Source organism: Pleurodeles waltl, chromosome 9 (genome assembly GCF_031143425.1).
Source record: "Pleurodeles waltl isolate 20211129_DDA chromosome 9, aPleWal1.hap1.20221129, whole genome shotgun sequence".
Classification (NCBI taxonomy): domain Eukaryota; kingdom Metazoa; phylum Chordata; class Amphibia; order Caudata; family Salamandridae; genus Pleurodeles; species Pleurodeles waltl.
This window is the reverse complement of record NC_090448.1, coordinates 914,679,480-914,696,998: the sequence shown is the minus strand read 5'-3', so window position 1 is coordinate 914,696,998 and position 17,519 is coordinate 914,679,480. Positions and strand designations below refer to the sequence as shown.

At 45.1% G+C, this 17,519-nt stretch overlaps 1 protein-coding gene across 1 annotated transcript in view; it reads right to left on the bottom strand.

The window, feature by feature from the left end:
• PAPOLA (poly(A) polymerase alpha) overlaps positions 1-17,519 on the bottom strand; it is an 858,334-nt gene that overhangs the window by 582,531 nt on the left and 258,284 nt on the right. Inside the window, exon 11 of the mRNA XM_069208274.1 lies at positions 10,777-10,897. Within this exon, the coding sequence (XP_069064375.1) occupies positions 10,777-10,897 (121 nt within the window). The remainder of the gene's footprint in view (positions 1-10,776; positions 10,898-17,519) is intronic.

Here is a 17,519-nt window from a genome sequence, read left to right as displayed (position 1 = left end):
AACACCTCAGGAGGGACCCCAGGACTACTCTGATACTGTGAGTACCAAAACCTGTCCCCCCTGAGCCCCCACAGCGCCGCCTGCAGAGGGAATCCCGAGGCTTCCCCTGACCGCGACTCTTTGAACCTAAAGTCCCGACGCCTGGGAGAGACCCTGCACCCGCAGCCCCCAGGACCTGAAGGACCGGACTTTCACTGGAGGAGTGACCCCCAGGAGTCCCTCTCCCTCGCCCAAGTGGAGGTTTCCCCGAGGAATCCCCCCCTTGCCTGCCTGCAGCGCTGAAGAGATCCCGAGATCTCTCATAGACTAACATTGAAAACCCGACGCTTGTTTCTACACTGCACCCGGCCGCCCCCGCGCTGCTGAGGGTGAAATCTGTGTGTGGACTTGTGTCCCCCCCGGTGCCCTACAAAACCCCCCTGGTCTGCCCTCCGAAGACGCGGGTACTTACCTGCAAGCAGACCGGAACCGGGGCACCCCCTTCTCTCCATTCTAGCCTATGTGTTTTGGGCACCACTTTGAACTCTGCACCTGACCGGCCCTGAGCTGCTGGTGTGGTGACTTTGGGGTTGCTCTGAACCCCCAACGGTGGGCTACCTTGGACCAAGAACTGAACCCTGTAAGTGTCCTACTTACCTGGTAAAACTAACAAAAACTTACCTCCCCCAGGAACTGTGAAAATTGCACTAAGTGTCCACTTTTAAAACAGCTATTTGTCAATAACTTGAAAAGTATACATGCAATTTTGATGATTTGAAGTTCCTAAAGTACTTACCTGCAATACCTTTCGAATGAGATATTACATGTAGAATTTGAACCTGTGGTTCTTAAAATAAACTAAGAAAAGATATTTTTCTATATAAAAACCTATTGGCTGGATTTGTCTCTGAGTGTGTGTACCTCATTTATTGTCTTGTGTATGTGCAACAAATGCTTAACACTACTCCTTGGATAAGCCTACTGCTCGACCACACTACCACAAAATAGAGCATTAGTATTATCTCTTTTTACCACTATTTTACCTCTAAGGGGAACCCTTGGACTCTGTGCATGCTATTCCTTACTTTGAAATAGCACATACAGAGCCAACTTCCTACATTGGTGGATCAGCGGTGGGGTACAAGACTTTGCATTTGCTGGACTACTCAGCCAATACCTGATCACACGACAAATTCCAAAATTGTCATTAGAAATTGATTTTTGCAATTTGAAAAATTTTCGAAATTCTTAAAAAGTCCTGCTAGGGCCTTGTGTGTTAAGTCCCTGTTTAGCATTTCTTTTAGAGTTTAAAAGTTTGTAAAAGTTTGAATTAGATTCTAGAACCAGTTGTAGATTCTTAAAAAGTATTCCAACTTTTAGAAGCAAAATGTCTAGCACAGATGTGACTGTGGTGGAACTCGACACCACACCTTACCTCCATCTTAAGATGAGGGAGCTAAGGTCACTCTGTAAAATAAAGAAAATAACAATGGGCCCCAAACCTACCAAAATACAGCTCCAGGAGCTTTTGGCAGAGTTTGAAAAGGCCAACCCCTCTGAGGGTGGCAACTCAGAGGAAGAGGATAGTGACTTGGAGGACAATTCCCCCCTACCAGTCCTATCTAGGGAGAACAGGGTCCCTCAAACCCTGACTCCTAAAATAATAGTCAGAGATGCTGGTTTCCTCACAGGAGAGACCAACACCTCTGAAATCACTGAGGATAGCCCCAGTGAAGAGGACATCCAGTTAGCCAGGATGGCCAAAAGATTGGCTTTGGAAAGACAGATCCTAGCCATAGAGAGGGAAAGACAAGAGATGGGCCTAGGACCCATCAATGGTGGCAGCAACATAAATAGGGTCAGAGATTCTCCTGACATGTTGAAAATCCCTAAAGGGATTGTAACTAAATATGAAGATGGTGATGACATCACCAAATGGTTCACAGCTTTTGAGAGGGCTTGTGTAACCAGAAAAGTGAACAGATCTCACTGGGGTGCTCTCCTTTGGGAAATGTTCACAGGAAAGTGTAGGGATAGACTCCTCACACTCTCTGGACAAGATGCAGAATCTTATGACCTCATGAAGGGTACCCTGATTGAGGGCTTTGGATTCTCCACTGAGGAGTACAGGATTAGGTTCAGGGGGGCTCAAAAATCCTCGAGCCAGACCTGGGTTGACTTTGTTGACTACTCAGTGAAAACACTAGATGGTTGGATTCAAGGCAGTGGTGTAAGTAATTATGATGGGCTGTACAATTTATTTGTGAAAGAACACCTGTTAAGTAATTGTTTCAATGATAAACTGCATCAGCATCTGGTAGACCTAGGACCAATTTCTCCCCAAGAATTGGGAAAGAAGGCGGACCATTGGGTCAAGACAAGGGTGTCCAAGACTTCAACAGGGGGTGACCAAAAGAAAGGGGTCACAAAGACTCCCCAGGGGAAGGGTGATGAGACAACCAAAACTAAAAATAGTAAAGAGTCTTCTACAGGCCCCCAAAAACCTGCACAGGAGGGTGGGCCCAGAGCCTCTTCACAAAACAATGGGTACAAGGGTAAAAACTTTGATCCCAAAAAGGCCTGGTGTCATAGCTGTAAACAGCATGGACACCAAACTGGAGACAAGGCCTGTCCCAAGAAAGGTTCCACTCCAAACTCCCATCCAGGTAACACTGGTATGGCTAGTCTCCAAGTGGGATCAACAGTGTGCCCAGAGCAAATCAGGGTCCACACTGAAGCTACTCTAGTTTCTGAGGGTGGGGTGGATTTAGCGACACTAGCTGTCTGGCCGCCTAACATGCAAAAATACAGACAGCAACTCTTAATTAATGGGACTAGAATAGAGGGCCTGAGGGATACAGGTGCCAGTGTCACCATGGTGACAGAGAAACTGGTTTCCCCTGGCCAATACCTGACTGGAAAAACTTACACAGTCACCAACGCTGACAATCAGAGAAAAGTACATCCCATGGCAATGGTTACTTTAGAATGGGGAGGGGTCAATGGCCTGAAACAGGTGGTGGTCTCCTCAAATATCCCAGTGGACTGTCTGCTTGGAAATGACCTGGAGTCCTCAGCATGGGCTGAGGTAGAACTAAAAACCCATGCAGCAATGCTGGGTATCCCTGAATTGGTGTGTGTGAAAACAAGAGCACAGTGCAAGGCACAGGGTGAACAAGTAGAGCTGGAGTCTGGAAGAATGGCCCAGCCTACCAAGAGAACAGGAAAGTCAGTTGGGAAACCAACTACAACACAGCAAAAGAAAGGGAACCTCTCTTCTCAGGAAGAAGTTCTGCCCTCTGAGGGAACTGAGCCTTTGGAGCTTGAACCTTATCAGGTTGAGCTCTTAGGCCCAGGGGGACCCTCAAGGGAGGAGCTGTGTAAGGGACAAGAAACCTGTCCCTCTCTTGAAGGCCTTAGGCAGCAAGCTGCTGAAGAGTCCAAAGGCAAGAAAAATGGAACGCATAGGGTCTATTGGGAAGATGGACTCCTGTACACTGAGGCCAGAGACCCCAAACCTGGTGCCACTAGGAGAGTGGTAGTGCCTCAGCTGTTCAGGAAGTTCATCCTAACATTGGCCCATGACATTCCCCTTGCTGGACATTTGGGACAAACCAAGACGTGGGAGAGGTTAGTCAACCACTTCTACTGGCCCAATATGTCCAACATGGTTAAGGAGTTTTGCCTCTCCTGCCCCACCTGTCAAGCCAGTGGTAAGACAGGTGGGCATCCAAAGGCCCCCCTCATTCCACTTCCAGTGGTGGGGGTTCCCTTTGAAAGAGTGGGTGTGGACATAGTTGGTCCACTAGAACCTCCCACAGCCTCAGGAAATATGTATATCCTGGTAGTAGTGGATCATGCTACCAGGTATCCTGAAGCTATTCCCCTTAGGTCGACTACTGCCCCTGCAGTAGCCAAGGCCCTCATTGGTATCTTTACCAGAGTGGGTTTCCCTAAGGAGGTGGTGTCTGACAGAGGTACCAACTTCATGTCAGCATACCTAAAGCACATGTGGAATGAGTGTGGAGTGACTTATAAATTCACTACACCATACCATCCACAAACTAATGGCTTGGTTGAGAGATTCAACAAGACATTAAAAGGCATGATCATGGGGCTCCCTGAAAAACTCAAAAGGAGATGGGATGTCCTCTTGCCATGCCTGCTTTTCGCTTACAGAGAGGTGCCACAGAAGGGAGTAGGATTCTCACCCTTTGAACTTCTGTTTGGTCATCCTGTAAGGGGACCACTTGCCCTTGTTAAAGAAGGCTGGGAGAGACCTCTCCATGAGCCAAAACAAGACATAGTGGACTATGTACTTGGCCTTCGCTCTAGAATGGCAGAGTACATTGAAAAGGCAACCAAAAACCTTGAGGCCAGCCAACAGCTCCAGAAGTTTTGGTATGACCAAAAGGCTGCACTGGTTGAGTTCCAACCAGGGCAGAAAGTCTGGGTTCTGGAGCCTGTGGCTCCCAGGGCACTCCAGGACAAATGGAGTGGCCCTTACCCAGTACTAGAGAGGAAGAGTCAGGTCACCTACTTGGTGGACCTGGGCACAAGCAGGAGCCCCAAGAGGGTGATCCATGTAAACCGCCTTAAGCTCTTCCACGACAGGGCTGATGTCAATCTGTTGATGGTAACAGATGAGGATCAGGAGGCAGAGAGTGAACCTCTCCCTGATCTTCTGTCATCAGACCCAAAAGATGGCACAGTAGATGGAGTGATCTACTCAGACACCCTCTCTGGCCAACAGCAAGCTGATTGTAGGAGAGTCCTACAACAATTTCCTGAACTCTTCTCCTTAACCCCTGGTCAGACACACCTGTGTACCCATGATGTGGACACAGGAGACAGCATGCCTGTCAAGAACAAAATCTTTAGACAATCTGACCATGTTAAGGAAAGCATCAAGGTGGAAGTCCACAAGATGCTGGAATTGGGAGTAATTGAGCGCTCTGACAGCCCCTGGGCTAGCCCAGTGGTCTTAGTCCCCAAACCTCACACCAAAGATGGAAAGAAAGAGATGAGGTTTTGTGTGGACTACAGAGGGCTCAATTCTGTCACCAAGACAGATGCCCATCCAATTCCAAGAGCTGATGAGCTCATTGATAAATTAGGTGCTGCCAAATTTCTCAGTACCTTTGACTTGACAGCAGGGTACTGGCAAATAAAAATGGCACCTGGAGCAAAAGAAAAGACAGCATTCTCCACACCTGATGGGCATTATCAGTTTACTGTTATGCCCTTTGGTTTAAAGAATGCCCCTGCCACCTTCCAAAGGTTGGTGAATCAAGTCCTTGCTGGCTTGGAGTCCTTTAGCACAGCTTATCTTGATGATATTGCTGTCTTTAGCTCCACCTGGCAGGATCACCTGGTCCACCTGAGGAAGGTTTTGAAGGCTCTGCAATCTGCAGGCCTCTCTATCAAGGCATCCAAATGCCAGATAGGGCAGGGAACTGTGGTTTACTTGGGCCACCTTGTAGGTGGAGGCCAAGTTCAGCCACTCCAACCCAAGATCCAGACTATTCTGGACTGGGTAGCTCCAAAAACCCAGACTCAAGTCAGGGCATTCCTTGGCTTGACTGGGTATTACAGGAGGTTTGTGAAGGGATATGGATCCATTGTGACAGCCCTCACTGAACTCACCTCCAAGAAAATGCCCAAGAAAGTAAACTGGACTGTGGAATGCCAACAGGCCTTTGACACCCTGAAACAGGCAATGTGCTCAGCACCAGTTCTAAAAGCTCCAGATTATTCTAAGCAGTTCATTGTGCAGACTGATGCCTCTGAACATGGGATAGGGGCAGTTTTGTCCCAAACAAATGATGATGGCCTTGACCAGCCTGTTGCTTTCATTAGCAGGAGGTTACTCCCCAGGGAGCAGCGTTGGAGTGCCATTGAGAGGGAGGCCTTTGCTGTGGTTTGGTCCCTGAAGAAGCTGAGACCATACCTCTTTGGGACTCACTTCCTAGTTCAAACTGACCACAGACCTCTCAAATGGCTGATGCAAATGAAAGGTGAAAATCCTAAACTGTTGAGGTGGTCCATCTCCCTACAGGGAATGGACTTTATAGTGGAACACAGACCTGGGACTGCCCATGCCAATGCAGATGGCCTTTCCAAGTTCTTCCACTTAGAAAATGAAGACTCTCTTGGGAAAGGTTAGTCTCATCCTCTTTCGTTTGGGGGGGGGGGTTGTGTAAGGAAATGCCTCCTTGGCATGGTTACCCCCTGACTTTTTGCCTTTGCTGATGCTATGTTTTGAATTGAAAGTGTGCTGAGGCCTGCTAACCAGGCCCCAGCACCAGTGTTCTTTCCCTAACCTGTACTTTTGTATCCACAATTGGCAGACCCTGGCATCCAGATAAGTCCCTTGTAACTGGTACTTCTAGTACCAAGGGCCCTGATGCCAAGGAAGGTCTCTAAGGGCTGCAGCATGTCTTATGCCACCCTGGAGACCTCTCACTCAGCACAGACACACTGCTTGCCAGCTTGTGTGTGCTAGTGAGGACAAAACGAGTAAGTCGACATGGCACTCCCCTCAGGGTGCCATGCCAGCCTCTCACTGCCTATGCAGTATAGGTAAGACACCCCTCTAGCAGGCCTTACAGCCCTAAGGCAGGGTGCACTATACCATAGGTGAGGGTACCAGTGCATGAGCATGGTACCCCTACAGTGTCTAAATAAAACCTTAGACATTGTAAGTGCAGGGTAGCCATAAGAGTATATGGTCTGGGAGTCTGTCAAACACGAACTCCACAGCACCATAATGGTTACACTGAAAACTGGGAAGTTTGGTATCAAACTTCTCAGCACAATAAATGCACACTGATGCCAGTGTACATTTTATTGTAAAATACACCACAGAGGGCACCTTAGAGGTGCCCCCTGAAACTTAACCGACTATCTGTGTAGGCTGACTAGTTTTAGCAGCCTGCCACAAACCGAGACATGTTGCTGGCCCCATGGGGAGAGTGCCTTTGTCACTCTAAGGCCAGTAACAAAGCCTGCACTGGGTGGAGATGCTAACACCTCTCCCAGGCAGGAATTGTCACACCTGGCGGTGAGCCTCAAAGGCTCACCTCCTTTGTGCCAACCCAGCAGGACACTCCAGCTAGTGGAGTTGCCCGCCCCCTCCGGCCAGGCCCCACTTTTGGCGGCAAGGCCGGAGAAAATAATGAGAATAACAAGGAGGAGTCACTGGCCAGTCAGGACAGCCCCTAAGGTGTCCTGAGCTGAGGTGACTAACTTTTAGAAATCCTCCATCTTGCAGATGGAGGATTCCCCCAATAGGGTTAGGATTGTGACCCCCTCCCCTTGGGAGGAGGCACAAAGAGGGTGTACCCACCCTCAGGGCTAGTAGCCATTGGCTACTAACCCCCCAGACCTAAACACACCCTTAAATTTAGTATTTAAGGGCTACCCTGAACCCTAGAAAATTAGATTCCTGCAACTACAAGAAGAAGGACTGCCCAGCTGAAAACCCCTGCAGCGGAAGACCAGAAGACGACAACTGCCTTGGCTCCAGAAACTCACCGGCCTGTCTCCTGCCTTCCAAAGATCCTGCTCCAGCGACGCCTTCCAAAGGGACCAGCGACCTCGACATCCTCTGAGGACTGCCCCTGCTTCGAAAAGACAAGAAACTCCCGAGGACAGCGGACCTGCTCCAAGAAAAGCTGCAACTTTGTTTCCAGCAGCTTTAAAGAACCCTGCAAGCTCCCCGCAAGAAGCGTGAGACTTGCCACACTGCACCCGGCGACCCCGACTCGGCTGGTGGCGATCCAACACCTCAGGAGGGACCCCAGGACTACTCTGATACTGTGAGTACCAAAACCTGTCCCCCCTGAGCCCCCACAGCGCCGCCTGCAGAGGGAATCCCGAGGCTTCCCCTGACCGCGACTCTTTGAACCTAAAGTCCCGACGCCTGGGAGAGACCCTGCACCCGCAGCCCCCAGGACCTGAAGGACCGGACTTTCACTGGAGGAGTGACCCCCAGGAGTCCCTCTCCCTCGCCCAAGTGGAGGTTTCCCCGAGGAATCCCCCCCTTGCCTGCCTGCAGCGCTGAAGAGATCCCGAGATCTCTCATAGACTAACATTGAAAACCCGACGCTTGTTTCTACACTGCACCCGGCCGCCCCCGCGCTGCTGAGGGTGAAATCTCTGTGTGGACTTGTGTCCCCCCCGGTGCCCTACAAAACCCCCCTGGTCTGCCCTCCGAAGACGCGGGTACTTACCTGCAAGCAGACCGGAACCGGGGCACCCCCTTCTCTCCATTCTAGCCTATGTGTTTTGGGCACCACTTTGAACTCTGCACCTGACCGGCCCTGAGCTGCTGGTGTGGTGACTTTGGGGTTGCTCTGAACCCCCAACGGTGGGCTACCTTGGACCAAGAACTGAACCCTGTAAGTGTCCTACTTACCTGGTAAAACTAACAAAAACTTACCTCCCCCAGGAACCGTGAAAATTGCACTAAGTGTCCACTTTTAAAACAGCTATTTGTCAATAACTTGAAAAGTATACATGCAATTTTGATGATTTGAAGTTCCTAAAGTACTTACCTGCAATACCTTTCGAATGAGATATTACATGTAGAATTTGAACCTGTGGTTCTTAAAATAAACTAAGAAAATATATTTTTCTATATAAAAACCTATTGGCTGGATTTGTCTCTGAGTGTGTGTACCTCATTTATTGTCTTGTGTATGTGCAACAAATGCTTAACACTACTCCTTGGATAAGCCTACTGCTCGACCACACTACCACAAAATAGAGCATTAGTATTATCTCTTTTTACCACTATTTTACCTCTAAGGGGAACCCTTGGACTCTGTGCATGCTATTCCTTACTTTGAAATAGCACATACAGAGCCAACTTCCTACATATACTGCATAGGCAGTGAGAGGCTGGCATGGCACCCTGAGGGGAGTGCCATGTCGACTTACTCATTTTGTTCTCACTGGCACACACAAGCTGGTAAGCAGTGTGTCTGTGCTGGGTGAGGGGTCTCTAGGGTGGCATAATACATGCTGCAGCCCTTCGAGACCTTCCCTGGCATCAGGGCCCTGGGTACCCGAGGTACCAGTTACAAGGGACTTATCTGGATGCCAGGGTGTGCCAATTGTGGAATAAAAAGTACAGGTTAGGGAAAGAACACTGGTGCTGGGGCCTGGTTAGCAGGCCTCAGCACACTTTCTATTCAAAACATAGCATCAGCAAAGGCAAAAAGTCAGGGGGTAACCATGCCAAGGAGGCATTTCCTTACACCTGGTTACTGAGAGACTGAATTAGGATGCCTTCAACCACCCAATGTAAGTGGTGCAAGAACAATATGGAAGACATAGGATAGCCCATTTAAGCCATCAAACCTTTGAAACAATATGAAAGACAGTATTACAATATTAGGAGGGACAATATTAAGCTCCCACCTGTGAAAACTGACCAGTCTTCTGTGTGGTAAAAAGCCTGTCACGCACATCACTTGACATGATATACACGTTTATGGTATGTACTTTATTTTAAACATTGCTGCTGTCAAACCTCAGTGCAATTCTCTCTCACCTGTGCTCATACTTTTTACATACGTAAGCACTACAACAATTCTTTCTTCTCTAGTTGTGGAGACACCTGTTTCTTGCACAGAACATCTTAGCAGTCTATTTGATAGGCAGAACTTGCAAGTATGTGTTGTATAAGATGCCTTTGAAAATCAGTTAGTCTGCACCTGAACATGCTGTTGGATGTTCCAACAGCTCCCAATGAAAAAAACATTAGAACGTTTTTTACATTGAAGTCACTCCAATTCCCCTTCGACTTAGTTACGTAAATCCAAGTGTATTACAAATGTCTTTGTTTACATGTAATGGCTGTTTAACCCCACCCCCTGCTTTTGCCCATATGGTAAGTACCTCATGCAAACCTTGTCCCATGAACTAGGTGTGGAAACCTTTTCACACGGTTATGGCAACCATCCAGTTCCTGGCTTTATTTATAAATTCCTATCAGGCAACCCACAAACGGTCACCTTTCTAAGTGTAAAGAGGACGTCCAAAATAATACCACAACACATCAAATGTGTGTCTTTTGTAAGCTCACTAACCCTGTACGTAGTTATCCACGTAAAATGATGCTTGCTTTCCTAAGGAACTGGTGTCTGCCCAAATCTATTTCCCCACTTTCAGAGACTCATGCCCAAATCTTTAGTCTCTGCACTCACTTTTTGGGGATAATTATAGTAACTAATTTATTAACTTATTCCCTCAAACTATTGTCCTAAATTAAGACTAGAATTTTTTTTTTAAGTGGCAGAACCTAGATGCCATTACTGTGATAAAAGACACAAGTTTTGAAAGATTGGTTACAAGATGCATGAAGAGAGACAAATCCTCAGCTCTTGTACTATCACAGTGCAAACAGAGGGTTTACACAAAACACTGTAGATAGTTAAAAACGCACATTTCTGGTACATGTCATGTCACTGCACAGATAGACACAAGTAATTTTGCTATGCCAGAAAAGGAAGAAATTACATTTATAGCGGTCTCAAGATAGCTACAAATGGTCAAGAGCGAGGAATGATGTGCACAATGTAGGCATGGCAAATTAAAAACAGCAGCTCCCAATCTTGTAACAACATTATGCAAATCTTCGGACTATTGGGAATCTAGAGGTGCCCGTCATCACAAACAAATCAAAATAAATATCAACTAGGTAATTTGTTTGACTAATTTACAAATGTCAGCAATGCCAGGAAGCAATGTTAAATTGCATAGCACTTATGCTATAAAAGGCATATTTACCTTGCTTAAACTCCTCAACCATGACCATCCGTGTAGAAACTGACACATTGTACGTAGAGTTCTGCTGTGGGTATGCTGGAGTAATTATAGGCATAAGATGATACCTATCGCTGGGATTCACCTAAAGAAAAAGGGACAATAGAGATATTAGAACATTCTTAGGCTCAGGAGTATCCAAGCGTGCAAAGCTCCCTTAACGATGTACCTACAAAACTTTGACAATTGTCACACACCATCACTCATTCAAGAGAACGAACAATGTTTATAAATTATTTAATAGAAGAAAATATTAGATGTAGTACTGTCTTTGCATCGCAGGAATCTTACCAACACTTCAATAATTCCCTTCTGCACATGTGTACCATGGTCCACCTTTCTGTACAGTCATTGGTTAATTGAAATAATATTGCATCAATGTAGAAAACATATATAATGCAAATGTATCAGTTGTAATTTTTTCGCTGAATGTTCAGGTTGCCTTAGAAGGTCTATTCTGAGCTGAGTTGGAAGATCTGGCACGTAAAACTCCTTTAAGACCTGGTGTACACGAAGGTAAAAATGTAGCTTGGGAGACTTACATGAAGAATAGAGATTGGCAAAGCCAATAGGTCTCGCTTCTGCAAGTTTTTTTTTTTTTTTTAGCTTAGTTGTAATGTGGTTAGACTGGATTTGGAAAGCAAGAAACACAAACGAAAATCAACAAAGGACAGGTCAGCCTTCCAATTAACCACTTATGTACCATTAGACACCCATAAATACTTAGAACAGCTGCAGTGTCCACTAAATAACAGCTATGTTTCATGTAACTGCTCAATTTAAATTTTGTCAAAGGATAGGAGCTATAAGGGGGGAGTTGAGTGTATGGTTAAAGACATGTTTTTCTCGTCAACAGAATGACAGACCATGAGATGGTGAGTGCAGCTAGAGATACTAAAGAGGTGTGTGTGGTCATGTAATCTGGTGTGGCCCTTCAGAAACCATCCAGTTGCTTATTAATTGTACTTGGCTGTTAATCTAGTACTAACGAGGTGAAACAGTTGTCCAGATGGTGCAGAGCCTTTATACGCGACTGGTTTATGGGCAACCCCAAATGGTAAAAAAAAAAACACCAGAAAAACTTTATTACAAGGGAAAAGGTAGCATGCTAAGGACAAAATATGATTTTTCCAGGGTCTTGAAATCCCTGGAATATATGGAATGCAAAAAAGACGAAATAATCAACAAAGTCCTGGCCAGCTTTCCTATTCTGCGTGCATTTACGCTTGTTACAAGCAATGTTTGTAGTAGTATAAATGAAAAGGCCTACAACTCTTAAACAAGCATTTACAATGCAATAGGTCTCACATTTACATGTGTGACAGCTACTGGCGTTGTAAATGTATAACTGGACTTTTCTTGACACAAATTGGTCAACCCTGGTCCTCACTACCACATCTCCTCGTCAGGCCGGACTGCAATGCCTAATGGGCCCTTCAAGAGGGCTCTTTGCTGGAGATCTTTTCTGAAGAAATTGCCGGTAATGAATGGGTGTGTGAGGAACTGGAAAACGAGTGCTAAAATTGACTATAGGTGTCAAAAAGAATCTTTACTGCAACCTGACACCGATGTTAGAGTAAAAATAGGAAAAAAACATTTGCAATGCATTGGGTCTCACATTTGCTAGAATTAGAGCTAGAGCTATTGGCGAGGAAATTCATAAGTGGACTTTTCTTGCCACATAAGTTGGTCAACCTTGCATCATAATTTTGTCTTTTCCTGCCACATAATGCCGGTGGCCCTGCATCTAACTAAAGCACTTCCCATTTACCTTCTTCCTCTATCAGCAGCAATTATTTATTAAATTTATATTATTTCGGGGGTCCCCCCCCCCCCCCAACCTAGTGTGGGAACCCAAAGAAGAACAAGACAAAGAGCATGTCGTGCTGACTGTTTTGATGGTGGTCCCATTGTCCTAGGGCCACCTCATGATGAGTCAATGGGCAAAAATGTTTTGTAAAAGGAATGGAAAGCATTACAGTGCGAGTTTCCGAGTGCTGCGATTCTATCTTGACTTTAATGCTCAGAACAGCCCCTATAGGGGGCTTATATTAGAGCTTATTTAAGAGCTCTGATAATAGCCTCTCTGATTATGTCAGGGCTACTACTATAGTAGGGCTTGAATACTTGCAATTTCAATCCCTACTATAGCAATTTCCTTATTTTGCCACCTTCCTGCAGAGCTACATATTGGTGCTGGAGGAAGCAGTAAGCAATAGTTCCAGGGCTGGAATGCCTTTGAGTCTGCAAACCTACTACCTTGCATGTTTAAGGATTTCACCAGCTCTAACATTTTCCCATGAGAAAGGTTGGAAATTTACTCCTGACAAGGGCAGAAGTAGAGGTTCTTCCAAGTTTGGAAGAAAAAAAAAAAGAGATCGGAGGGAAAGTGAACTTGTAAACACTCAATAGATTTTCACATGAATAAATCTACACATGCATATTTGTTCGTGCTAAAATACAGTTCACAAATATTTTCTAGGAGTACGATTTCCTGGTGTACTTCTCTAAGTTCTTGTGAATTCATGACAGCCACTAATTCAAAGACATAGACCATGGGTGTACTTTAGTGACATTCTTTAAGAATTGGGTCCCTGAGTAGGTCTGGCGTTAAAGACATTTTGTTCCAGATTCAAGAAAAGTGGTGCTTCACATCGTAAAGCGCCACTCTTCTTGCGCCCCCCATAACGCTACTATTTAAGATTTGGCGCACCATGGCCAAATTAGGGACAATAGTGTCAAACTGTTTATGCTATTGTGGCACATTGCTCCACTAGCGTCAAAACTTCTGATGCTAGTGGAGCAAATTGCAAGGAGGCCAATTGATTTCAAAGGGTGTCTCCTTTTAATGTCCGCTTTAATCAGGTGTTAAAAAAAGATACCAAAAATGGCACAATTAAATATTGTAGACTTCATTGCGCCATTTTTTGCGGGCCTCCTTGTGCCTGAACACCCCTTTGCATACATTATGCATGGCGCATGGATAATGTGGCACAGATGGTCACAAAGCGGCACAGTGCATTGATATGGTGCAGCGTTTTTGGCAAACTAATGCCACATTAACGTCAGAAAAATGATGCTAATGTGCCATTAAATGGCGCAAGGCCATCCTAAAATTTGGGCCTTTGTTTTTAATAAACATCTAATTCTCTATCTATTGGCTGGCTTTACTGTGAGTGATTGCATTCTGCTCTTCCACAAGAAGCATATTGGCACACAAAGTAGTTTTGTGCAGTGCCAGGAAACACTGTGGCAATCCGTGTAGTAATTCAACTGGGGGACGGGGGGTCCACTGCAAAGACTATGGAGGGCCCCTCCCTCCAGACTAACTCAGGGCAGGTGCTGTGCTGAGGGGGCTGCGGGCCCCACTTGGAAGGGGCTGCAGGGCCTTTGTTATGCCCCTAGTGGCAATGTGTGCTTTTTGAGACCAAAAACTTTTTTTCTTCTTTTAGCCAGTGTTTGTTACAATTGTATAGGCCTGGCAGTTCCCACAACAATTAAGTGTTACAAAAACCATGTCAAAACAAGGCATGCATTGCCAAAACCAAAAGACGCTCAAAAACAAATGGCAGATGGGTTGGCTTTTTATGTTTTATAATCTTGTTGAAAATGGTTACACTGACTTTCCATTAGGAATATTTTTGGGAAATACTAGCATGCATCAACACATTTTACTACATGACGCATCAAAGAAATAGCGTCTTTCATAGAAGCAAAACTTTTTTCTTACTTGCATTTTTTTCAGAACATTGAATTTTGAAAGCAAAAAAAAAAAATCACTCTTGCTTACAAGCTGCTGCAAACATTTGCATCTAATAAGAGAGCGTTCTGGGAGCATTACTCTTAGTCTCATACAGTTAAACTTCTCAATCAACTGTGTACACTTTTTTTTTATTTTTTTTTACTGTAGCCACTGACAGTACTGCAGTGTGACCCTAAAACGTTTATACACAGTGCTCACCCTAATAATGAAGGCTTTTCATTAGGGAACCATAAGGAAAATGTCACTTACCCAGTGTACATCTGTTCGTGGCATTAGTCGCTGCAGATTCACATGCTGTGCACAGTCCGCCGTCTGGTGTTGGGCTCGGAGTGTTACAAGTTGTTTTTCTTCGAAGAAGTCTTTTCGAGTCACGAGACCGAGGGACTCCTCCCACTTCGGTTCCATTGCGCATGGGCGTCGACTCCATCTTAGATTGTTTTCCCCGCAGAGGGTGAGGTAGGAGTTGTGTATGCTAGTAATAGTGCCCATGCAATGGAATGAATACGTATGTACAAAATGAAGGTATAAAGTAATATATTTACAAATGTACAAATGTTCAAGATCTACTTCTAACTGGCTACAGGCTCCCGGGGAGGCGGGTGGGCGCATGTGAATCTGCAGCGACTCATGCCACGAACAAATGTACACTGGGTAAGTGGCATTTTCCGTTCGGTGGCATGTGTAGCTGCAGATACACATGCTGTGCATAGACTAGTAAGCAGTTATCTCCCCAAAAGCGGTGGTTCAGCCTGTAGGAGTTGAAGTAGTTTGAAATAAAGTTTTTAGTACAGCTTGACCTACTGTGGCTTGTTGTGCAGATAACACATCTACACAGTAGTGCTTAGTAAATGTATGAGGCGTAGACCATGTTGCTGCCTTACATATTTCGTTCATTGGAATATTTCCTAGAAAGGCCATGGTAGCACCTTTCTTTCTGGTTGAGTGTGCCTTTGGTGTAATAGGCAGCTCTCTCTTTGCTTTAAGATAGCAGGTTTGAATGCACCTAACTATCCATCTAGCAATACCTTGTTTTGAAATTGGATTTCCTGTATGAGGTTTTTGAAAGGCAATAAATAGTTGTTTTGTCTTCCTAATTAGTTTTGTTCTGTCAATGTAGTACATTAGTGCTCTCTTGATGTCTAATGTATGTAGTGCTCTTTCAGCTAACGAATCTGGCTGTGGGAAGAACACTGGTAATTCTACTGTTTGATTTAAGTGGAATGGTGAGATAACCTTTGGTAAGAATTTTGGATTTGTTCTTAGAACTACCTTATTCTTGTGTATTTGAATAAATGGTTCTTGTATGGTAAATGCCTGAATCTCACTCACTCTTCTTAGAGATGTCATGGCAATGAGAAATGCAACTTTCCACGTTAAGTATTGCATTTCAAAAGAATGCATGGGTTCGAAAGGTGGACCCATGAGCCTTGTTAAGACAATGTTGAGGTTCCATGAAGGAACAGGTGGTGTCCTTGGTGGTATAATTCTCTTTAGGCCTTCCATAAACGCTTTAATGACAGGTATTCTAAATAGGGAAGTTGAATGAGTAATCTGCAGGTAAGCAGATATTGCGGTGAGATGTATCTTTATGGAAGAGAAAGCTAGATTTGATTTTTGCAAATGTAGTAAATATCCTACTACATCTTTTGGAGATGCGTGCAATGGTTGAATTTGATTATTATGGCAGTAACAAACAAATCTTTTCCATTTATTTGCATAGCAGTGTCTAGTGGAAGGTTTTCTAGCTTGTTTTATGACCTCCATACACTCTTGTGTGAGGTCTAAGTGTCCAAATTCTAGGATTTCAGGAGCCAAATTGCTAGATTCAGCGATGCTGGGTTTGGATGCCTGATCTGTTGTTTGTGTTGTGTTAACAGATCTGGTCTGTTGGGTAGCTTGACATGAGGTACTACTGACAGGTCTAGTAGTGTTGTATACCGAGGTTGTCTTGCCCATGTTGGTGCTATTAGTATGAGTTTGAGTTTGTTTTGACTCAATCTGTTTACTAGATATGGAAGGAGAGGGAGAGGGGGAAAAGCGTACGCAAATATCCCTGACCAATTCATCCATAGAGCATTGCCTTGGGATTGATGGTGTGGGTACCTGGATGCGAAGTTTTGGCATTTTGTGTTTTCTTTTGTTGCAAATAGATCTATTTGAGGTGTTCCCCAAATTTGAAAGTAAGTGTTCAGTATTTGGGGGTGAATTTCCCATTCGTGGACTTGTTGGTGATCCCGAGAGAGATTGTCTGCTAGCTGGTTCTGGGTCCCTGGAATAAATTGTGCTATTAGGCGAATGTGGTTGTGAATTGCCCAATGCCATATTTTTTGTGTTAGGAGACACAACTGTGTTGTGTGTCCCCCCCTGTTTGTTTAAATAATACATTGTTGTCATGTTGTCTGTTTTGACAAGAATGTATTTGTGGGTTATCATGGGTTGAAATGCTTTCAACGCTAGAAATACTGCTAACATTTCCAAGTGATTTATGTGAAACTTCCTTTGATGTATGTCCCATTGTCCTTGGATGCTGTGTTGATTGAGGTGTGCTCCCCACCCTGTCATGGAAGCATCCGTTGTTATGACGTATTGTGGCACTGGGTCTTGGAAAGGCCGCCCTTTGTTTAAATTTGTACTGTTCCACCATAGAAGCGAGATGTATGTTTGGCGGTCTATCAACACCAGATCTAGAAGTTGACCCTGTGCATGTGACCATTGTGATGCTAGGCACTGTTGTAAGGGCCGCATGTGCAATCTTGCGTTTGGGGCAATGGCTATGCATGAAGACATCATGCCTAGGAGTTTTAATGCCATTTTTGCTTGTATCTTTTGTGTTGGATACATGGCCTGTATCACCTTGTGAAATGTTTGAACCCTTTGTGGACTTGGAGTGGCTATCCCTTCTGTTGTGTTGATTGTCGCTCCTAAGTATTGCTGTGTTTGGCAC